The 24,328-nt window shown below is 46.8% G+C and overlaps 1 protein-coding gene and 1 long non-coding RNA gene across 2 annotated transcripts in view; both read left to right on the forward strand.

Annotated features, from left to right (window-relative positions):
* Positions 1-24,328, forward strand: part of LOC117436417 (AF4/FMR2 family member 1-like) — a 58,553-nt gene extending 34,225 nt beyond the window's left edge. Inside the window, exons 11-15 of the mRNA XM_034064455.1 lie at positions 18,745-18,781; positions 19,154-19,205; positions 22,651-22,708; positions 22,841-22,869; positions 24,100-24,328. Coding sequence (XP_033920346.1) covers positions 18,745-18,781; positions 19,154-19,205; positions 22,651-22,708; positions 22,841-22,869; positions 24,100-24,328 — 405 coding nt within the window. The remainder of the gene's footprint in view (positions 1-18,744; positions 18,782-19,153; positions 19,206-22,650; positions 22,709-22,840; positions 22,870-24,099) is intronic.
* On the forward strand, positions 13,803-18,050 carry LOC117436543 (uncharacterized). Its single transcript, XR_004549879.1, has 3 exons — positions 13,803-13,877; positions 17,490-17,534; positions 17,970-18,050. It is a non-coding gene; the product is annotated as an uncharacterized lncRNA (long non-coding RNA).

Genomic DNA, 24,328 nt, shown 5'->3' on the forward strand with positions numbered 1-24,328 from the left:
TCTCCCCCAGGCCGGCTGCAAGACGCATGGAAGGTAAGAAGAGAAGCATGGGAAGGCAGCAGTGGTTGTGGCCATCCATGTGTGGGTCTTGTTCTGGTTCTGGTGGGGAGCGAGGGTGAGTTGAATACAAGCTGCCCTCTCTGCTGGCCAGGGTGCAGCTGCACCTGTGTCACTCACATCCTCTGTTCTATCATTTCCCTACCCCTTGCACCCCAAAAGGTTTGTTTGCTACAATCCTTGCTTAGGGCTAAAGCGAGGAGGGTTCATTTTGGAGGTGGGATGGAGATGGGCAGTGGAAGAGGAGGGATGCAGCAGGAGGAGGAGGTGTAGGGGCAACAAGAACAACTCCTATGGGTGTGTCAAGGATAAAAGGGAGCCGAGGGAAAGCGTGGCCCCCTTGCAGAAGGAAATGAAAGACCAAGTTACCTGGGGCATGGAGAAAGGACACTGAGGTACTCAATGACAGGTTTTTGCTTTGGTCTTCACCAGCAGAGGCTCCAGCCAACTGCCCAAGTCACAGAAGGCAAAGGCAGGGACTGGGAGAAATGTGCCCATGGGATGCTGTGGTAGATGCCCCATCCTTGGAGACATTCAAGGCCAGGGTGGCTGTGGGTCTGCCTGGGCAACCTGATCCAGTTGATGTCCCTGCTCATTGCAGGAGGGTTGGACTGGATGGGCTCTGAAGGTCCCTCCCATCCCAACCCTCCCCATCCCAACCCAACCCATCCCATCCCAACCCATCCCATCCCAACCCATCCCATCCCATCCCAATCTGTGATTCAGAAGCCAGGCAGGCAGCCGCAGGCACACATGCGTTCTCTTCAGCACAGCCCAGTACACGAGTGTCTGATCTCTGTGAGGACACTGCTGACCCAGCTTCCATAGGTTGTGGGTACTCATAGGAAGCCTGAGTCAGTGTTCTGGTGGCAAACTAGGGCAGGTATGGATTGGCATGGGCTTTTGGCCTGGAGTGATGGAGCACCACAACCCCTGCACACCAGGCAAGTCAGATGGCAGGAATCACACAGCTTCCTGTTGGCTTTTCTTGTGCTGGAACAGCTTTGAAATGCAACAGTCCAGAATCCAAGGAATTGTGTTGGAATGCCACGAAGTGGCAGCAACACCACCAACCTTGCTGCCAGAGCCAGAAAAGAAATGCGAATCTAAGTGTCATCTCTTGGCTAGAAGCACTTTATTTTCTGCCAGCTCCAGTCAAGAGAACATGAAATGTTCAGAAAACAAATACAGATGTGGTAACAGCAGCCAGCAAAAAATGTAGATGGAGCATCTGGAATAAAGTACTTGGGTTTGCACAGCTCTGCACTGCAAGCACTGCTGAGAACAGTTTTGAAAGCAGTTTCAGCCTAATTCAAGAGAGAAGGCCCCATTTAATGGTGGGAGTCATGTGGAGTCCCCCGCCACAATCATACCTTAGAATCACAGAATCTTAGGGTTGGAAAGGACCTTAATATCATCAAGTTCCAACCCCCCTGCCATGGGCAGGGACACCTCACACTAAACCATGTCACCCAATTCTCTGTCCAACCTGGCCTTGAACAGCGCCAGGGATGGAGCATTCACACCTTCCCTGGGCAACCCATTCCAGTGCCTCACCTCCCTCACAGTAAAGAACTTCTTCCTTATAGCCAATCTAAACTTCCCCTGGTTAACAAGTTACCCCTTGTCCTGTCACTACAGTCCCTAATGAAGAGTCCCTCACCAGCATCCTTATAGGCTCCCTTCAGGTACTGGAAGGCTGCTATGAGGTCTCCACGCAGCCTTCTCTTCTCCAGGCTGAACAGGCCCAACTTTCTCAGCCTCTCTTCATACAGGAGGTGCTCCAGTCCCCTGATCATCCTCGTGGACCCCTCTTGGACTTGTTCCAACAGTCGCATGTCCTTTTGATGTTGAGGACACCAGAACTGCACACAATACTCCAGGTGAGGTCTCACGAGAGCAGAGCAGAGGGGCAGGATCACCTCCTTTGACCTGCTGCTCACGCTCCTTTTGATGCAGCCCAGGATACGGATGGCTTTCTGGGTGTCATGGTTTGAGCATGTTTTGAGGGTGTTTTTGTTCAAGGTTTTTTCCAGCCAGGGGGAGTCCGGGAGGAAGGAGAGACAGGACACCTGACCCAGGCTAGCCAATGAGGTATTCCATACCATAGCACGTGATGCCCAGGATGCATACTGGGAAAGAGAAGGCTGGAGGGGTAGAGCTCTGGAGAAAAATGGAGGAGGGAGCACATGGTGCTCGGCCGGGCAGGGTGGAGTGAGTTATGGGTCGGTGGCTGGTGGGGTGTTGTATTCTTTTAACTTGCTGTTTGCTGTATCATTATTATTTGTAGTAGTGAATGGCAGTAGGGGTTTTGTGTTATGCCTTAGCAATTAAACCGTTCTTATCTCAGTCCGTGGGGGCTACATTCTTTGGATTTTCCTTCCGAACTCTCCGGGAGTTGGGGGACTTGGTTTAAACTACGACATTTTTGGCGCCCAACGTGGGGCCCGAGGGATTGAGATAAGAACAGATCTGAGCGGATTTATGGTCTCTTGTCACAATGCTGATTTACTGGCTCTTAGAGGTTTTTCTCTGGATCTCGCTGTTTCGGGATTTTACCGGGTACTTGGTGTATGGATTGGATGTGTTTGTGTTTGTGTCGGAGGCTTGTAATACGGTGGGGCTCCGGCAGCAGGGGGGGATGGACGTGGCCGTGGACTTGGACTTGTACCAGGCCGTCCCGCTGCTCTTCGCTGTCCTTGTCCTTATCCTCGTCGTCGTCTGTGTGGAGCTGCGTGAAGCCAGGAAGGAGCGGCCCCGGGAGCTGCCGGCAGCTGAGGCTGCCAGGGAGAGCGGCACGGGGAGCCAAACGGCTGTGGCAGAGCAGCGGGAGCAGGCGGGGGAGGAGCGGAGCAGGGCGGTAGCTGAGCGGCAGGACCAGGCAGAGGAGGAACCGAGTCCCGCCGCCGTTCCGAACCCCGCAGCGTCCGAGAATATTCCCCGGAAGTCACCCGCCGAGCCCCAGCAGGAGGCAGGAGACCACGCAGCATTTCCCAGCAAGGCAGAGAAGGAAGATCCGGACTCGGGAGAAGAGAAGCTGATAGTGGGAGAGCTGGCTACACGGCAGCTACATCAGCCCCAGTGACAAGTGCAGCAGCATCATTTGAGAGTTCTGATGGTTTTGAATGGCTTTTGGGTGCCCTTGGGACCTGCCTGCTGATTGTGATGGTGATCGGCATGGTGGCACACACACAGAGTGTGTTCCATCCACAACCATTTTGTCTGATCCCAAAAGTTAAGCAGAGTCAGGTTTGGGTCTTGTCTAGGGTTAGACAAGGATATAGGAGCACCAGGAGACTGTTCCCAAGGCTGGACAGTCATGAGTGGCAGGGCATGTGGGACAGTATGGCCAGGTATCTGATCCACTGGGCCCCTCCAGTGCTTTGGAAGCATTGGAAGTGGAAGGCAGCTATATGGAGTCCCCAGCAGCAAGCTGTAGAACTGCTGAAGGGGACAGTGAATGATTTTGAGCCTGGTGGGCCCAGATACTTCAGGCCATCATTCCAGAGATGCAACATAGAGATGTCTCATGATCGAGGGGTGGACTTAAGAGTGATTGTGTATTGGAAATGTGAGATCTGGGCATGACGTGAATGGTATGGAATAAGGGGTGGATAATGTCATGGTTTGAGCATGTTTTGAGGGTGTTTTTGTTCAAGGTTTTTTCCAGCCAGGGGGAGTCCGGGAGGAAGGAGAGACAGGACACCTGACCCAGGCTAGTCAATGAGGTATTCCATACCATAGCACGTGATGCCCAGGATGCATACTGGGAAAGTGAAGGCTGGAGGGGGGAGCTGTGGAGGAAAATGGAGGAGGGAGCACATGGTGCTCGGCCGGGCAGGGTGGAGTGAGTTATGGGTCGGTGGCTGGTGGGGTGTTGTATTCTTTTCACTTGCTGTTTGCTGTATCATTATTATTTGTAGTAGTAAATGGCAGTAGGGGTTTTGTGTTATGCCTTAGCTATTAAACCGTTCTTATCTCAATCCGTGGGGGCTACATTCTTTGGATTTTCCTTCCGAACTCTCCGGGAGTAGGGGGACTTGGTTTAAACTACGACACTGGGCTGCGAGTGCACACCGAGTGCCCACTCTTCATGACCCAGGCCCTATTGACCCTGAGAAGGAGTCTGGTAATTCTGATGCTGGCCTGGAAGGTCCCCTAAAGGGGCAGCTGTAAAGGGAGAAGGGAGACGAGTGGGGCATGCCAACGTACTATGTTCTTTCCATGTTGTGTATGTGCTGGATCAAGACCGCAGTGGGGAGGTCTCTCGTATGCTCTTATCAGAGATATCAGGCAAACGGAGATGGACCATGGACCTGAGGCCCCATATCCAGCTCATTTGATACAGTCTTGTCTGTGTACTGGACTGTACAGTGCTCATCTACTGGAAGTTGGCAAATATAAGTATGTCCATGTTTCTATCAACCCGTGGAGACCTTTATCAATATTGTTGGCCACTTCTTCTGACGTGGGCTGGCCACCTGTGTCAGAATGAGTGTACATTTTGGCTAGTATAAAAGCCCGAGCCTCACACGATGCGGGGCAGGCAGAGCCTCTGCCGGGACACCTGCTAAGGTTGAGCCTGACAGCTCACACTGCGATGATGCTTCTCGGGGCTGGTTTCCTGATCATATTCACAGGTCCTTGCACCACGTTCTGTATGTGGGACCGTGTAGTGGGGGTAATGATTGTGTGTCTGGATTTTGTGTCAAATACTGTAGTTGTGGGGAGTGTGCTTGTGGGATCCCATGCGTGTGTGTGTGTTGAGGGCAGATGGTGTTCTGTGTATTCCTTGTTGTCAGGCTCCTGTGAAAGTTTTTAACAGGTAGCAGATGGACATTGCGGGTGAGAAAGGGTCAATGAGAAGGTACAGTTGCCAGCAGGTCTTTATAGCTGCAGCCGAGCAGGTTGGTGTTTGTAGCTGCAGCTGAGCAGGTTGGTGTTTGCAGCTGCAGCCGAGCAGGTTGGTGTTTGTAGCTGCAGCCGAGCAGGTTGGTGTTTGTAGCTGCAGCTGAGCAGGTTGGTCCCCTGTAGGAAGTGGTATACTGAAGATTAACTGCTCCAGAAGCAACCACAGGTTCAGCTGCACCAAAATGAGATCGTTCAGGCAGTCTGGTTTGGTTCAGGATCTCACGACTGTGGCTCTCTGAGGAAAATGCAGAGGAATGTGGAGTTGTGTGTGGGAAGATTGAAAATGACGCAGCTGAACACATTGCACAAGGCATGTTACACTGATCTCCCATGGAACAGGCTGGAAGCTTGTTTTGCTTTGTGCACAGGTGATGGAGACAAAGAGCTAGAATTCTTGTTAATTTCTAGGACTTTCGATCCGATACCTTTCTGTGAAATAACGGCATTCCAGTATTTATGTGTGCAGAGCCTCCCCCCGGACACCACTCGATCACCCAACAGCATTGTAGGGGTTCGGACTATTGGAAAGCTTCCTTCAAAAGGAACTCGACACAAGATTCGCCCTTTCCACAGGAAATCCTCAACCAAACATCACAGAAGACTGTGGAACTGGCAGGGAATCTCAGAAACTGAGTTGCAGGGATCAGCTCTCACCAAACAATCATCTGGTGAGTAGTGTTCAGCGTAGGGTTGAGCAACTCCTCTTGTTCAGCAAATGAGCAATTTGTGGAACTGCTAATCTGCACCGTATAAGAGATGTGTTCATTTATTGTTGTTTAGATTAGCAGAGTGTATTTGACTGAGATGATTTACTACTGCACTCACAACCTAAGGGGGATACTCAGCAAAGCCTGCAGAAGCTGCAAGGGCTGCTATGAGCTCTCCACACAGCCTTCTCTTCTACAGGCTCAACAGCCCCAACTCTCTCAGCCTGTCTCCATGTGTTGTGGCCTCCTCTGCACTTGCACAGGGGGTTAGTTTGGGGTTTGGTTTGGTTTGGGGGTTTTTGTGTTTTGCTTTTCTCATGCAATTCCCAAGGAATTTAAAACTGGCTTCGGAAGCGCTCGCAGGCTCAGGTTTGCAGTACTGCCCCGTCGCTGTCACGCCCAGGAAAGAGAGGCAGATCTGTGGCCTGGATGCCTGTGCATGCAGTGCAGAGGACGAGGGACACTGCACCCCGTGACTCTTTGCTGTTCTTCCAGCAGTCCTGGAGCTCTCTCATTCCGTTTGGAGGAGTCAAAAACGCTCCCGCAGCTTCAGCTCCCAGTTCTCCCCCGTGTGTGTGCGCTGGCTGAGGCTGCCCCAAAGCGCTCGCCCCGCTGCGGGCTGCACCCGCCCGGCTGCCCGAGCCCGCGCGGCGCCGCTTCCAGACCTCGGGCGCGCTCCGTAACGCCCGGGCACGTTCCGTACCGGCCGGGCGCGTTCTGGAAGCCCGCGGCGTGACGTAGCTGCCATTATTCGCTCCCGTTACTCGCTCCCCCTGCGGCGGTACGGGCCGGCTTTCCGCGTCAGGCCGGGGCACCGGAGCGCGGCCAGCAGCGGCCTCACGGACCTGCGAGCTAACGCGGACGGGAGCAGCTTCCTGGCGCCTGCCTGCGGCTGCCGGGGACAACCCAAGGGGAAGGGCGGGGCGGGCCGGCCGGGGCCAGCAGCCCTTGGTGCTCCCCGCAGCCCATCTCGGCTGTGGGCGTCGCTCGGCGACCTGAGCTCCGCCACCTGCCGTTGGCTAAGGTAATAAGAGAACAGGTGCTTTAGAGCAAGACAGGAGCTCCTGCCTCCAGTAACCAGCTAGGCCAGAAGACATCGGGGACGAAAGCTGGTGCTTACATACACAGCTGGTTTGCACAAAAGAAAAGCAAAGGCGTTTATAACTTGTTGAAATAGGTTACATCAGTAATGCCCATGCACCCTCAAATCCATGCTGCGGCAGTACGGTTGCAAAGCTGGCCCTGTCACAGGCACCTGCAAAACCTGCATTCTTCAGGGAAATGTAGATTTGATGCTGGACACTCACATGCTTCATAGCCGTGTTAAGGAGAAGTTGGGACAGAGCAGGCTCCCCCAACAAACAGCCTGCTTAGTCAAACATGGGCATGCATCTCTCTGCATATGTTACTGCAATGGAACATCCATGCAGCGGCTGAACCTTTGGAGACCCGCAATGGAGAATTAAACAGACATGAAAAAGAAGTTGGAATTCTTTCCAACAGGAGTGTTTATGGGAACATTCCCAGCATTTACAAGCTTTTCCAGAAGTCAGTGTCTTGAACTGTAGGTGTGTTTGATGCAGAGATCGTGCCTCAGCCTGTCAATATTGAGGATTGTGCAGACATCTGTCAAACTAGTGAGCCTCAGAAATTCAAATGATTTCTTGACTTGGGTAAGAAAGCTGTTCTTTAGGTTACATTTAACCTTCCTGTTGTGTAGTGTTTCACACCATCATCCTGAACGTAACTGCAAGACGATTTAGACTGCTAGGGAGAATTGAGGGATTCACACACCTCTGAAATCCCTGCAGGAGAGTGCAGAGGGCTGAGTGTTGTGTATCTCTTAAAACTTTGCAGTGAAAAATAACTTTGGAGACTGTGTGCAGAGACACACACAGACAAAGGAAATAAACAGTTGGGGTTTATGTTTTGTTTGCTGTAACAGGCATTCTGGACATGGCTGTACTGTCATGAGTCGCTGCTTTGGAAATCAAAGATTTGCTCATTTGACTTTCTCTTTTTTCTCTTTGCTGACTCTGAGGAAGGACCTTCCTGCGTTGGCCTTTGAGACTGTTGAAGCAAAGCTTGAGTGAAATCTACTGAGTACAATGTAAAAAAGATGTTCAATATCCTGTTTTCCTCTTCCAGTTGAAGATACTCCATTATCATTGACGTGACTCACCTGAAGGCGTCATAATGGACAAGGGCAGCAGCGATAGGTATGGACAATCTGATGTATTCCCGGCTTCCCAGGTGCTGTGACAAATTCTGAGAGGTTTGAAAACAATCGTCCCCCCCATCAACGCAAGCATCGTAATGACTGAGTGGGAGAAGAGGAGTTTCCTACCTAACATTCTGTCTTTACAGAAGGCATCAGTTCTTTGGTGAACCAGAATCGGTTCCAAAACGGACACTGTTTAACACTGGATATCAAAGTGACCCTCATGTGGATGTAGCGCTTAAGCACACCTTTAAGTGATGGACATGGTAGTGCTAGTTAATGGATGGGCTGCATGATCTTCGTGTCCGTTTCTAACCGAAATGATTCTGTGATTCTCACTGATGAGAGCAGTCCCTTGTTCCATGGCAACTGCTCATCACAGGGAGTTGAGTTGCTTCCTTACAACAAACTTTACCTTGATATGTAATAAGTGATATGCTTAAAAATGGGCAGCAGGTATTTCTGTGCCACAGTTTTATTGGGTCATCCTTTTGATGATTTGCAGCTTTGCAACCTCTTCAGAGCCTCAGCAGAAGTCTCTGCTCTGTGCTTTGAAGAAATTGATGGTAGGCAGTGTGAAGCAGCGTTAGACTTCTTAACTGTCTCGCAGGGTTTCATAGGCGTTGGTGAGACAAGCACTGAAATACAGAAGTTGAAAATGGCATGGAGAAATAAGAAATGTAACTGCATTCAGTATCATATGGAAAAGCCTTCTTTTCAATGGCTTCTTCAATGACTACAAGATTGATCAGGCAGGAAAACATTCAAGCATTGACTCCTTAACAAAATGTGTGTTTAAACCTCAGACCACAGAGCAAATGCAAGACTGCTGCATACATCTGGGGGGTGTAGATACAGTTTGCTCACAGCATTGCATTGCACATCTTAAATGCCATGATAATGGATAAGGTTATGTCCACGTGTAGCATTGGAATATGCTGCAAGCCTTGTGACAAGTCACACCCCTTGAAATTCCCTAAGCAGGGTGCCTGTGTAGCCTGCACAGCAAAAGCTTTGCTGCCTTGTGCTGAGGTAGAGCCTGCAGGGGTGGCTTTGGTGAGCAGGTGCCCGAAGCTTCCCCCATGGGCAGTGTAGTCAATGCCAGCTGGCTCCAAGACAGACCCACCAAGGCCAAGCCCATCAGCAACAGTGACAGCACCTCTGGGATAATGTATGTGACAGGAAGGGGCAAAAGAAAATCCTGGCCACTTCAGCAACCTTCGGGTTTGCTGGCAGGACTGGTGACCCTATGGGGACCCCACACTGAAGCAGAGTGTTCCTGAAGGACTGCACCCCATGGAAGGGACTGATGCTGGAGCCGCTCCTGAAGAACTGCCGCCCTCCACTGGGGGGGAGTCACACTGGACTGTCTGCCCTGGGAGGGACCCCACGCTGGAGAAGGGAAGAGTGTGAGGAGTCCTCCCCTGAGGGATCTTTCCTTCTGGGGCAAAGATGTGGAATGGGAAGAACCCAAACATTTTCTGATTGTTTTTACATTTTAAACTATGTACTTAAGATTTTGTTTTATGCAGCTTTATGTAGAAGCATTATGTAAATGGATTTTTAAAAGTGTAATTTCTTCTTTGCTTTAAATGGGATATAAACTGTTCCCTGGTTCTCTGCCGAGTGCTTTGGTGCAAGTTGTGCTCTGAACCAGAGAATGAGGAGTGTAACCTTGTTTCAGTGTTGGTTTAAATCTCAGCTGTGCTGAAAGAAGTTGAGGGGATGTTGGGTAAATGTCTGGTTAATTACTGGTTGAAAGGAATTACAGGAGCAGTTTGGTTGTATCATTGTGCCAAGGAACACGCAGAGCAAAGGACAGGCCTTGCTGCTTTTGAGGGAGTCTACAGACCGCCACCAGGCCTCGGGCCCAGCAGCACTGGTGTGAGAGCTTTCATTTTCCCCACGTTTCTTACCCTGCAGTTTCAAGTACTTTTGCACTTGCAACTTTGGCAGCAGCCTCAGCTTTTCAGTCCCTGCATCTGCGCAGCCACGTGCTTTCTGTACTTGCTTTTGAACACGCTAAAAGCGGCGGCTGCCCAGTCGAGGTACGGCGTTAAAGAGCTTGTGTCGCTGTTGGTGTGGTAATGATGCCTTCACTCCTTGCCGGGCAGCGGTTGCTGTTGGCGCAGTGTGTGTGGAGAGGCGTCCTGGCTGCATTCCCTTGATGCGTTTCGCTCACTGAAGTGCCGCTGCCTCAGCTCAGCCTAAAGCTTCTTTTAGCAGGAAACCCAACCTCTTAATTCTGGCTGTCAGACCTCTTCCCACCAAGTTAACAACACTTGGAAACTGATGTTCTCCTGCCTCGCGGCCTTGTCCGTATCTGTTTTGGTTGTTTCCTCCTGTAGCCAGCCCAGCCTCAAGAGGTTTCCGTGACTGCCCGCAGCGGTGTTTGAAGAGGTGGTAAGTGGTTTATGTTGGATTGGGTTGGAGAGCTGGCTCCCATTGGTAAATGAGAGGTTGCGTCTGTCTGTGTGCAGGTCTGCTGGGTAGGTGGGAAATGGTTGTAGAGAAGAGTAGGAAAAAGAAGGGTCCGATGCAGTTGCTGTCAGGCAGTAGAATGCCACAGCAGGTGCGAGCTGAGGATCTTCAGATTTGTTTGCCTGTGAGTATGGTTTATGCACATGAATTTTTGAAAGCTCATCAGTTTCAGCTCTTCAGATGCTCTGTGTCTCAGAAACATTTAAATGCAAAGCTTTGGATTTGTTTTCAGATTTTTTATTTAACCCCTGGTATTCTATAACTTTAATTCTGGAAGCAAGATGAATGAGTCCCTAAATATTTAAAGGGAATGTGATGGCTCTGCTGAGGTTTTGGAACCCCATGAAAGATGTTTATCTGTTTGCAAAGCCTACCCATGTTACATGGGCTGGCTTTAGCAAACAACTAGAAGGTTTTCTTTGCTTAGCTATTTTCCTGAGGAGGCATTTTTCTCATTGCCTTCTGCATGGAAAGCGGTTGACTGAGGCCAGAAATGAAAGGACACTGAGGCCTGAAAGGTAATAGAGAAAAAAACCTCTTCTAAGTTGACTAACTTGTTAGAAATCAGGAACTCAGTGTTTCACCTTTGAAAAAAAGACTTTTGGTCATTTAGTCAGTTAGGTGCCACAAAGCTTTCCTTTGCAGTTCTCTGTTTCTTTGGAACAAAAGTGGCACCAGTACTCCCAGCATTTTCTGTTAAAGCACCTGCTGATAAAGCAGTACCTGTATGGCTTTTGTTGGCAAGCTATTGGGATAAAAATGTTGTGAGATGTGAAGGAGCTGGCAGAAGTTCTTCCTAGCTGAGAAAACCCAGAGTTTGTAAGTTAGATGGCACAATGTAATGAAGAAGTGTCAAGCAAGAAAGCTGAAAGAGAACACGGATGACACTAATAATGCTGTAAAGATGTGCGATCTAGCTGAAAGAGTGTGTTTTTTTCCCATAAGTTACTTATGGAAAAACCCCTTATTTTTAGCATATCATTCAGTAAGTTTCATTTGGGGAAATTGCTTTGCTTCCTAGGCTTTCCTAGCAGGAGCTACCAGTGTTTGTATTGAGCAGTTCTGTAGCTTACTGGGGAACCATTAATAACATAAACTCATAGGATGGTTAGGATTGGAAAGGACCATTCTGTCTTCCTACCTTAGCATGTTGCTGAGCACAGCACTGTGTGTGGCGCTGCGGTGCACGGACAGTGCAGCTCTGCACAAGCAGCACCGCAGCGGATTACAGCAGATGGATAAAGTGATCCACGGAAATGATAACGTTAAAACTTGGCTCTCAGGCTGCTTCTTCCATTACTTAAATATGAGTCAGTCTGGTTCCTAATTATTTGGGAAGTGTGTTTCTTTCCAAGTCAGTCAAGTAAACTGGATGAACTGACCTACAGTAGATAGGTTTCTCTCCTTACACATCCCTTTTTCAGATACGGTTGGAGGGACAGACTGAATTGATGTGCAGGGAGCTTATTGCTGTTCCTTTCTCTTCCAGCATAGAGAGCTGATGTAGTCTAGCCCTGCTTTTCGCAGCCAGAACCTTCTTTCTGTAATTCTTAAACAAACAAAACATCCCAAAACAAAGAAGAAAAAACCCCACATGAGCACACACACAAAAATACCCCTATCCTGAAACGTTTCTGAAGCCAGTTGTGACCTGGGTTAATCTTGAAATCTGATGAGCTTTTAGTTGACATTCTGTCCTTTCGACTGAACCTTGATTTGTTCTGAGGCCAAATAGAGTTGTTTCAGTCCTTACCCTAAGAACCAACTTGGTATCTGTGCTGCACATATATGGAGCACAGGGTTTCAGTCAAGAATCTTGCATTCAGTGCATTTCCACTGGGCTCCCTTAGGAATACTTATTGCTGTAGCTTTCTGATCTGGCAGTAATCCTTTTTGCTAGTAGGGAGGGGAGGAAAAGTCTCCCTTTTTTTTTTTTTTAAGCTATAGCAAAAGAAACCCTCAAAAGTACAAATATTTTTAAAAACTCCTCCCTTGAAAACGTCTTTTTCCTCTGTTTTTTCATTCCTGTTTTCTTGCATCATTTTTCCATTACAATTTTTCAATTGCAATTACAATTTTCCAATACATTGATGTGATTGCTTTAAATGCAGCTGCATGGTTTGGCAGGTAAGCAGCTTTCAGACTGCCAATTTAAAGCAAAGACTAAGTTTTCAAGCCTGTTTATAAAGCTGGCAATGTTCAGTCTCTGAAAGTGGCAACACCATCAAAACAGTAGATTCCTTTTTACTCTGGGGTGAAGAGTAACACAGAATTGGAGAATCTTGATGCTTGGAAGGGACCTCTGGAGATCATCTAGCCCACCCGCCCTGGCAAGGCAGGGCCACCTAGAGCAGATGACACAGGAAAGTGCCCAGGCAGGTTCTGAATGTCTCCAGAGAGGGACACACCACTCGTCTCCTGGGCAGCTTGTTCCAGTGCTCTGCCACCCTTAATGTAAGGAAGTTCTTCCTCGCACTGGGGTGAAACTTCTTGACTTTTAGTTTGTGGGCATTGGTCCTCGTCCAGTCATTGGGCACCACCGGAAAGTCTGGAACCAGTGTTTCACAATTCAGTGGATGGATAGCTTTTCCCTTCCCACTTGTCTTGGTGTATGGTATCAAGAGTAGAAACCACTGAGAAGGATGCTTGCTGTACCTTGTATGCATTATATTTCCATGGGGTAACATGACATAACTGATTTGTCAACTCAAAGCATCCTGTTCAAAATGACTTTCATGCCGGACATACACTGTTGTCTGGAAAGCACAGCTGGTACTTGTTGATAACAGTGGTGTAAAGTGTTAACCAACCTTTCTTTCTCTCTTTCCTAAAGCTTATACAAGGAGGTCAGAAACCTGCTGCGTGCTAGAGGGAGACTCATTGGGGACAACACAACTCCCCTCTTTGCAGCACCCTATAAGGTAATGGTGGAGAGGGAGTGTGGTGGAGGGAGAGGAGGAGAGATGGTTGGAGCATAAGGGCAGAGCTGTGGCTTCTGCATAGGGTGTAGCAGCCTTGAGTATGATACATACAGAAGCAGCATCTTCCCATCTGAAGAACTGATACTGAGTAGAGCAGTCCCACTTGCTTTGGAGGGAGTGCACTGCAGGATCAAGATGAGCTCTCATAACTTTGCTTGTGGTGATACACGGTGATGAAATTAAGATCCTGAAGCATCTCTCTTACAGAGCTGAATCTCTTGAAGTTGAGGGTGCAAGCTTTTTCCATCTCTGCCTCTTTTGTTGCAGACTAATAACAGAGATGACTTGTCAAACAAAATTCAGAACGTGCTGGGCAATTATGAGGATGTCATGGGGTTCATCAACTCCAAAAAACAGCGGAATTTCCTAGGGCTTCAGAGAGTTCTTCTTCCGGCCTCACATGCAGCACCTCATGTTCCACACTCCTTTGAGAAAACTACCTTTGGAAAGAGCTCAGATTCGAAGGTGAACGCCAGAGCCCAACGATCCAAATCAGAAATCCCTTCTGGGCCCATAAAGGTGAGTGCCATTGTTGGGGGGCTCTGTTGCTGGCAGGGTAAGCTCAGCTATGGGAGAACAGGTCACCAAAGGGCAGAGGCTCCGAGCAGCGTTGATGGCTGGGCACACCTTATCATTTTTAGAAGGTGTATTTTGAGATTGCCTTTTGCCAGTACATCAGGGGGTGATACCTGGATGGTGAAAATGCAGCACTCACCATGATTCTGTGTCTTTTTTATTAGTGAGGCTGCAGCAGGCCTTATGGTTAGAGCGACTGCTTCTGTTGCTATGACTTCTGTTTTACCTGTCGAAATTGTTTGACAGAAGAAGGGGGGAATGATACACTGAGAAGGTCAAGGGGTGATGTACCTACAGTCAGTGCATGCAGAGCATCAGTACTCACTCTGAGTGCTGGTGAGTAGAAGTCCTGTATCTTCGCTGGGTACTGGGACAGCTGACTGTGCAGTGAGTTCTGTGGTCACCTGGTAGGTTGAAGGTTTTGGGGGTTTTGGGTATTTGTCTGTGGACACCCCAGGGTTCTCCTAAGTGAGTTTGTAAGATGTAACTGTAGACCCTCTGGAAAGTATCAATGTAAACCAAAAATGTCCTGAAGATTTCTAGCCGATGCACTTAGCCCTTGGGAAGTATGACACCATTCTGTTTCCTGCTCCATCAAATGCTTTTTTGAGCAATTTCTTGAAGCAAATTTAGTGCAGAAGTGCAGTGTAGAAGAATTCTGAATCATAAGCAAGATCCTGTAAGCAAGATCCTGTAAAGTTCTGCATTCAGGGCAAGACTGTAGGCTCTTTCTTGTCCCCCAGCTATGAGCAAAAGGAGCAGAACTCTTTTGTGTTTGTTGTTGTCAGTCGAAGGCATCGTGGCCAGCAAGCTCGAGCATACCTCCGTTCTAGTCACTACACTTGTGCTTTCTCTGCCAAGGACTGAGACCTAAGGCAGCTGGGCAAGGAGAGAGGTGGAGATAGATTTCAGATTGTATATTGCCTTTGTCATAGAAAGGGAGAGCGTGGGAAAGTGAAAGTCTGCCTTTTGTGGAAGAGGGTGTTGATCAGCTGCAGTCGGCTGTAGGCAGTTTCTTGTGGGAAATGAGAGGAAACTGGCAAATGACATTGATGAGAAGTTGTGAAAATCCTTTAATGCAGACTTTATTTGCTTCAAAGGAGGCTTGGCAGTGCACATTCTACCTCAACGTAATAGGGGTTTTTTTGGTGAAAGCAGGTGATTTGAGAACCAAAGTGTATCCTTTGTACTCGCTTGTATTGTTAACAGGTACCTTCATGCACAGGTTCAAAACCAAACATGTAAAAGACACCAAGTAAACCCAATCAAACAGTAGCTGTGCTCAGTTTGGATCTAAGTGAATTTAGTTGCAAAATGACATTTGCTTTTAAGAGGCTGATTCCTGCTGACCTCCAGCAACACAGAAACCCTCAAATGGTTAAATCATTTTAGGAAGTAAAGCTAGAGCTTCTGAGAAACTTGAAACCTCACAAGTGTGTACCCCATCATTTGAATCATCTGTAAATTCTGATATGTCAGCAGAGCAGTTTTATTGGATGTATTCAGCTGACAGATATGATCAATAAGAATCTCCTGTGACATGAATTTTCTTTAGCTCTGCTACTGGTACAGCTTTCTCTGTACCAGTTAGAGTGAGCAGCTTTTTTTTCCTGGAGTAGGCAAGGAGTCAGCTGTTCAAAGCACTCTGAAAAGTATCTATCCAATGGACAATGTGGTATTAGAAAGGAGAAGGTACCTGAGATTGTGGCTTACTGCTCTCACTCAAATGCTTTTTGTACCTTCAACACTTATGTTGCAACCCCCCTTGTGCATGTTCTGAAGGGAATAAGAGGACACAGAGTCAGCCTGTTACTGACAGAATCTTTCTAGATTCACATGAAGCAGTATTAGCTATTTACTGGAGGGAGCTTAAAGGGGCAGTAGGTAAGAATATTTTGCTGAAGTAAGGGGTCAAAATAAGGTGTTTGGGAAGGGAGTGGAACGTCTGCCTTATGAGGTTCACCTAAGTGCTTGGTGGTGCCAGATCTGAGCAAGTTGCATTCTGTTAGAAGGGGTGGGTGCTGATAAAACCTGTGGGTTGGAAATGAAAATGTGGGTTTATGCCCCTGACAGCTGTTGAGGTTCATAAGTTCCAAGAGCATGTCCTGCACTTGAAAAACAAGTCATCACTTTCTTTTGTTTCCAGTCTGTTTAGCTATAAGCAATGAAACACTCCTGCTCCATAGTTCAGAGTACTGAGGCAAAACCAGTGCCGTGGGCTAGGTTCATAGATGCGAGAAAATGGAGCATCATGACACAATCTTACCTGTTTGAGTGCTTTCTAGGGAAAAGACAATTTGCTGGTAGCAAAGCACACATTGATTGCATGTTTTTCTTTGTGTCTTTTTGAAAATCTGAGCTCCCCAGTTCAGAAATGTTTTCAATGATGATGTTAATGCAGGTATATAAGAGGCACTTGAGATTTGTAAAAGGCAAAGAATTGTAACATTTTCCACTGCAGTTCGTGGGACTTTTAGCACTGCAGGAGCAGGTTTGAGCTGTGAACTGTGTCTTCCAGAGACAATTTTGCCCACAGGTGGTTGGCTCTGGATCCAAAGGGTTGACCAACCATGGGAAGCTGTGTCAAATGAAGACCTTTGCTCCCTCGAGGTGTGCTAAGCTTTTGTGGGAATGCAGTCTCCATCCTCCTCAGCTGCACCACTTGTGGTGTTCGTGGTGCTGTGGCCAGGTGATCAAAGGAGTTGGATTGAGAGCCAAGGAATGCCCTTCTGCCAGGTTAAGTCCTGGACTGTGTGAGTGCAGGCTCAGGCCAGTGCCAGGGGAAGGGCACGGTGGCAGAGGTGTGCCTGTGGCCAGGGAGTGTGCAGTCACTTGTCCTGGCAGCCACTTAGGGCTGCATTGCCTTCCCTGTGCTGTCAAACCTCATCGTAGGGGTGAAGTGAGGCCAGGATGGTAGGTTTTGCTCTGATCCTGCCCCGCCTGTTCTTTTCAAACTAACTCTTCATTCATGCATATGCAGTTTTGTGATCCCCATTGCATTCAAGTGGCAAAAGCCCATGCAGTTGGCATGGAACAATAAATTTATAACCAAATATTTATATTAAATTATAGTAGTAAATTGGAAGCAGCTGTTCCCTTGAGTCCAGGACCTGGCATTTAGGAGTCTGGTGTGTTACTCTTCCACTTACAGCCACCTTTACTTTGCCTTCTCCAAGCTTAGGCCTTTATGCTGGCTTCTTATTTATGCTGGCTTCTTATTCTGCTGAGTGCACGTGGGTGCACAGGAGAGCACAAGTTATGAAACAAGGGGAATCCTGTCAGCTGAACAAGCACCACTGTTTAATGAACTCTCTTTCACTTTGATTCTTTCTCATCTTTATTAGAGTATATCTTCTACTAAAGGTTTGAAAAGAACAGGCTTTGTAGAATAAACTGCCCTTCTGATGGGGCTTTTTAGCCTTTTATTATTAATGGACTCCTATGGCATTTGCAGAACGGTTGGTAAGCAAATGTTTGATGAGTGCAGCTGTTTATCTCATGTCAGTTGCTAAACAAACAAACTCATGCTGCTTCCTTCTTTTTATTTCCTTGTAGCGAACCTTGCACTGTGATGCCCAAACCGTTAATGAAATTTTGAAGGTAGGTGCTCTTAAATAATAGATCTACGTGTTTGTATTTTGTACACATTAAAGTAATGGGGGGGGAGGAGGAGGAATATCCCATACTAGGAAGCTCCTGAACTTTGAAAAAGCCCAGAGCTACTCATATACAGGTTTTATGTACTTTTCCCTTTGCTAAATAATCCTGCAAACATGGGAAGTATTTAGCTCCCTACAAGCTTCACTGAGATTGCTGCTAATTGGGCAATGCAAGTGTGCTTGGAGAAAAGGAGCAAGTCCTGATGATGGTCTGGCTTGCTGAGCTGAAAGAGGGCTTCATGCTGTGATATTGCCTCTTGGGTTTGCGATGGGGTCAGCTTATTTTTTGTACATGAATGTAAATCTCTTAAAGGTAAAACTTCAGCTGCCTGTATCAGCAAAATACTGTAACCCGCTTCTGTCATTCGCTCTCCAGGAAATGACCCAACCATGGCTACCTCTTCTGACAGACATTCCTGCTTCTCCTACTGCAGAGCCTTCTAAATTTCCATTCCCAACAAAGGTAAACACCCTCTTTCTGCCAAGGCTTTTGATAAACTAGAAGAGAGTTTTCCATCTCTCGCCCGTACTTTCATCTGATTTTGTCCTCCTGTCATAGGTAAGGGCTTTTAGGAGAGATTATCTTTAGAAGCCGCAATGGATTTTGAATTGTCACCTGCAGTGCATCATTTTACTTGAGTGATTTTGCTTCTGAGCAATTGTTTTGGAGTGGGCTATATGGTAGCATCGTTATCTTTAGTCTTTCTTATTTTTTGAGCAAGCTTTGTATTTTTAGACTCGTAAGATGTTTCAGAGGGGACGAATAAATGATGTTTCAATGACTTAGGTAATCGTGGGCTTCAAATGTGACTGCTTGTCAGAAGTATTTGAAGCATCTCATTTTGTTACCAAACAAAGCATTTTTTGGTTCAACAGAAGTGTTTGGCAGCTCTTGTAATTTCTGTTTTTTTAGTATTTCTTCACAGATGCACATACCACTAATGGGCTAGCAGCAGCAGCACATATCATTTCTGTCCGTGCTAAGCTCCGTCAGGCCAGCTTAGACTGTTGGACAGTTCGGAGTTATTCTTTGACAAGTTGCTCAAAGTAACGATTACAGTAACAAACACAAGGAACTCGGATCACTGATACAGTGCTGTTGAGAGATGGTGTATTTTATTCTCAATTTACACTTTGTCCTTTCTTCCTAGGAATCGCAGCATGTTGGATGTGTAGCACAGAATCAGAGTAAGTAGGAATCCGAAAGAAAGCGCACTGTTACATGTATGTTGACAGATAGTTTTGTGTGTCATCCATTGAGAACATCAAATGTTTACATTGGTGAAGGGACGTGGTTTCCTGTGCTTTGTTAAACATTGATGAATTTAGAAAATGCTGAGGAGACTGTATACATTCCTTACCTAGAAATTAAGGCAGCAGTTCAGCAGAGAACAAACAGTATTTCATTAGGAAGCCCCATTTGGAGTGATAAACAATCTCAATGACAATCAGTTGTGTCGTGGAAGAAAGTGACTTTCTAAGCTGATACTCAGAGACCAGAGGGTAAAATACGCTACAAGTGAGGCAAATAAACCCAACGGATTCTGTTTTGATTTACAGGACAGTACGATGGACCTTCAGATACGTTGCCTCGTTCTCAGACAGCAATCTCGTAAGTAACCAGACTCAGTTGCCATCTCTCCTGTGCAGTTACTTAAAAGAACGGGAAACCAGTTAAAATCTGGTTTACTTGATGATTCCAGAGAGTACGGTTTTATCAGTCTGAATTTTTTCCAAGAAAATGTCAATGCAGGGAATTGTTTCCCCAACAGAAACATTCCTGTTTCATGATAGAATCGTAGAAGTCTTTTGGTTGGAAAAGACCTTTAAGATCAAGTCCAGCCGTTAACCAGACACTGCCCAGTCTGCCACTGCTGCTGTCTCCTGATTATAATGACTGTGTTAAAACCAAGACAACCCCCCAGCTATTAAAGTACCAGACTGAAGGGGATGTTGTTTGCTCTTTTAACCTGCAGCTACTTCACATCTTGTGGCTTACTGCTTGCTGTTTGAGCTACAGCTTTTTTCTGTAGCTTTGTGTAAGAGAATGTATACATTTCTGCTTCTCTTTCTATAGGTTTTCTTTCTCCTATCATGTGTTCTGTCAGAAGGCAGCTTCTGAAACTTTGAGTCTCAATGTAAGATGTTTCTGCATAATGGCTACAAAGGTTTGCCAAGGCTGGGAAGGAGCGCTGACTGATGAATTAATTGCTCCAAGAGAAAATTTTCCCTTGGTGGATAAGTTACTTGGTACTGTCCTTGTAGGTGACAGTGGTTCCCTATTAATTAGGTTAATTAGAGAAAGGGCTTGAAAGTAGTTTTGTGTGGGCTGCCATAAGCTTTCAGGATTAATCTGTCCAGATGGCAGCACTGGTAGGTTCTGAGCCCCGAGTAACAAACAGAAATCTTTCCATGTCTGGAAGACTACGGGGCCTGTGTGCAATGTAACTGGTGAACCATTAAATGCCTGTCAGTTCATGTGATATGTAAAGATCTTATATTTCTCCATACTATGGAGTAATGGAAGGCTGCAAGTTAAGTCATGAGCTAATTGAGGCCTTATAATTGTTGAACCAGGTTTCTTGTCTTTAAAGAGGTTATTTAAGAATTTGTTGAAACCTTGTTTTGGGAAACTGGCTTTGTCTGTCCTTGCAGAAATAGGACTTATTTGAAGTTTTAGTCTTCTTCCTTGATCCTAAATTGAACTAAAGTAGTTGCCATGTTCTTTTCTTTAGCAGTAGCTCAGCTGAAAAGGCAGACTTTTTGATTTTGAGCAGTTAAATCAGGTTTAAAAGAAGATCTAGGTAACGTTTCTTTGCATTATGCTGCTACCTCAAAGGGAAATGTATCTTTAGTCCGCTATTCTTAAAACAAGCCCAAATCACTTTGAGAACGTTTTAGTATCTCTGGAAGTTCATTCATTATCGTTTTGAAGAACTGTTTCCCTTAATGAGTTGGAAAAGAAAAGAATTCATAGAGATGCCGGCAGACATTTGGCCAAAGAGCACAAAGAGAAGTGGCTGAGTTGTTGCTATTCTTGCTTTTTCCTTTTTGTGTCTTGGTGGACTGGCAGCGAGATTGGGCTCTAGCCCACATGTGAAGTTGGAGCGTGCAGGGTTGTTGCAGACCTTGCCCTTTGCCTTCTGTAGGAAGTTCAGGGGCCTCCTTTTCCAAGGTGGTGTCTCCTAGAGCTTCCCTTCAGTGTTTCCTGTGAAAGAAGAGGCAAGAGGTGAATTCCACTGAAAAGGTGTGTGAGGAAACGAGGCAGAGGAGCCGGGGGGAGGACAGCCACAGGGCAACGGCACAGGCCAAATGCAGAGAGAGTGCGGTAGGTCTTTGGGTGTAATCAAAGTCTGTGTGCGCAGAGAACCTCTTGTGCGTCAGCGTAAGGTACTCAGGGACTGTGGGGTTGGTACCTTTTCAAGAGGCATCATCTGTGTGGGAAGGGTTGGCTCTGTCCTAGTAGACACGGGAGACCTTTGGGGTTTCTTCGCACCGTCCTGCTCCCTGTATTGGATTTGTCACGTGTGATTTGTGGAATTGTTGTGAGTCTGTGGTCAGCTTTGGCAGTAAATGTGGTCCCGTTTCAACGAGAGTATCTCCATGCGTGGTAACTGCTTTGGTGTGACTGTAAAATAGTGTGTCTCTTTTGTGGGAACTGTGCTTAAATGAGGGAATCGCTTTTTTGAGTCGAGGTTTTTACTCCTCTGATGTTGCAGGATCGGGAAAGCAGAGGTGACCTCCAGAGCTGTAAATGTTTTTTGCTTTGTTCCTCATTGGACATGAAGGCTTGAAAGAGCGTGAAGTTTTGTGTAGTTTTCCTTTTCCCCACAAGTCTCAGGAACACAAACTCTGCCCCCACTTTTCCAAGGTGGAGGTGGTTTCCTGGGAATCTTTCTTACTTGTTTTCCTGCTCTAGAATGTGTTGTCAGGAGGGGTTGGAGGCTTACTTTTCTTATTTGGGCATGAGAGAAATTTCTCAGGGAAAGCCCTTAGTTGGAAATGAGGTTGAAATAAATGCAGATTTGACCTGATGGATCAAAACCCCTGTGTCAGTCCCCAGGCTTTCATCCCTTTTTGAAATGACACTTGTGTCATTCTCTGGGTTGAGGAGCTGGTCTCCAGCTAGTTTCAGGGTTTGAATCACTGTACTTCCAAATAGCAGGAGTTTTGCCTGTGTGTTTTCCAGCTCCTTTTGGAATGCCCGTGTGATTTCCAGAGGAGGATAACACTTGGGAAGACTTTGGGTCCCTGCCCACAAATCCATCCCTTCCAGCCTTTTGAGGGCTTCAGTAATACATTGAAATAGCAAGCAGTAGTTACCGGCTGCAGGGAGAGGACTAAATTATGCTTCTAGAAGCATCTGCGGGCAGCCTGCTCCCTTGAGCAATAGTAAAAGAGAGTTTGTGGCTCCCCACTTGTAAGCTGCTTGGAGTGTCTGAACTGCTTGATGTTACGGTTATTGCTGAGCTGTGCAGGAGCATCAAATTCATTGTGTAGAGAAGAAATAGGAGGGAGGCTCGCCCTTGGCATTTCCTTACGTATGTACGGTAGAACACTTGAGCAGCAAAAAGAGAACCCTTGTGACAGAAGAAATATTTACAGCCCCTGAGAGCAGAGAGCATGAGCGTGCACAGCTTCTGGTGCACAGACGATGCTTTCTGTCCCTGGGGGACTCAGTGCAGGCCAATAGCATGCCAGTCTCTTAATGTACAAGGATCAGACTTCTTCTCCCCTGTGCTGCTGTGTTAGTGTGCTAGATAAGCGAGGAGAACTTCATCTTTGTTGTGTGTAGATGGCAGCCAATGATACTGACATCCTTTCCAAAATGTCCTGAGATTAGTTGAAAAGGACAATAAAATGTTCCTAGATTGTGTGTTATCATTTTATCATTCATTCAGGTAATGACAGGGTTTAGCAGGTAGAGAATGCCAAACATTCATAAAGAATGTGGGAGGTTGGTTTCTTTTGGCAAGCACAATCCAAGTCTTTTTCAGTGTCTGGTGCTTGAAAGTGTGTCTGCCTTGGCTGACACTTATCTTCTGGTTGCCTTTCAGAATGCTGCTCCAGGAAGACCTGCAAGTCAGTGACAGTGAAGACAGTGATGACAACCAAGTCAGTTTTAGATGGTTTATACACTAGGCATACAGACATCCCTTTAAATCATCAGGCTTTGTTGCATTGTTCCGAATGCCTTAAGCTAACCTTTTCTCTCATTCTCCTCTTTCTTTTCTGTGAACAAAACAGGTTGCTGACAGTCCACTTGCTCCTCCAAGGTACCGATTTGTTCTCGAACTAATAGCTAGACTAACTAGGAGGGAAAAACAAACTACTTTTTAATATATGGGGTGGATGGGTAAGGGTTCCTGTTTCTCCTGTAGAGACAGGATTTGGTTCCTAGCTGCCCAAAGCTGCTGTTGAACATTGGTGTTAGTTGTGTGGGGTTTTACAGAAAGCTCCAATGAGAAATGAATCATCCGGCATGCTGGATTTTTCTTATCAACCAGAATTATATTTCCCCAACTTCTCTTCCCCTCCACCAGAGTATCCGAAGTTCACACTGGAGCTAAGGGGATTCTCAGTTGCTGTAGGGGTGGGTGAGGTGTGAGTCCAGTTTTAGTTTAGAAGGAAGCCCAAAAGAGCCAAGCAGGTGAAGAACAGAAAAGTGTTGGGTAGACTCACGGAGGCTGTTTCAGCTCCTCCTGATAAGGCAGTTCCTTATAAGTAGTTCCTGCCATGTATTGTTAGTCAGAAGCAACGTTTAGGGTAGACTTAACGGCCACTTGCCAGTATTAAAAGAAGTGGAGAAGCACAGAATTTTCAAGATTTTCACGAAACTTGCCTCCAATCCATACAAATGTGTTGATTCTGACGTATGGAACAAGTTTCAACAATAAAAGAAATACTCATAAGCCCATTTCAAAACAAAGGACTGCATCAAGGTCAGGGCTCTTCCTGAGTTCCATCCAGTCCCATTGCCAGTGCTGGAGGAAAACACTTCTGAAGAGAGGAGAGTATTGCAAAAACTGCTGCTGCTTGACATGGTTGTTAATGAAGCAGTTCCAGCACCTTGCCCGAGGAACACAGATGAATTGAAAACTTTACGGGAAGAATATAGGAAAGGGAAACCATCCTGGAATGGATGTTTCTGTGTTGTTAGCCCTTATGGCAACCTTTTCTTTTGAGGGTTGAGGCCTTCAGAAAAGCACTTGTCAGTTTTGGTTCCTTTTTAAACTTTGGTTGGCTAAATGCAGTTGCAGACTGCAGCAGTCCTGCTCACAGATGTCTCTGACCTGGCCATAGAGTTGGAGGTTTTATTAATTCTAGAGGTTTTTTATTCCAGTGCTTTATCTTTTGAGCATGGCTCTGTATTACTTGGCCTTATCCTTTGTCCTCTCAGTGCCAAAACAGGGGGGTTCAGTTTTATTTTTGAATCTTGCCATGTCAATATAATAAGAAACTTCACCTATGCTGCTTTCTAATTTTATCTCATGGTGGCCTTGCAGTCCCCAACAGTCCCAGCCCAAGATTGTGGCATCACCACATTCCAGCAGCTCTGAGTCAGAGAGCAGCAGTGACTCAGAGAGCACCAGTGGCTCAGACAGCTCTTCAGACTCAGAGACAAGCGGCAGTGAAGCCAAGGACCCTTCGAGAGTGTCGGCGCTAGAGGTGAACGCAGATAAAATGCAGAGGCTGCTTAATACAGCCTCTTGCCTCAGCCTCCCTGCTGCCTGA

This window comes from Melopsittacus undulatus, chromosome 7, assembly GCF_012275295.1.
Source record: "Melopsittacus undulatus isolate bMelUnd1 chromosome 7, bMelUnd1.mat.Z, whole genome shotgun sequence".
Lineage (NCBI taxonomy): Eukaryota > Metazoa > Chordata > Aves > Psittaciformes > Psittaculidae > Melopsittacus > Melopsittacus undulatus.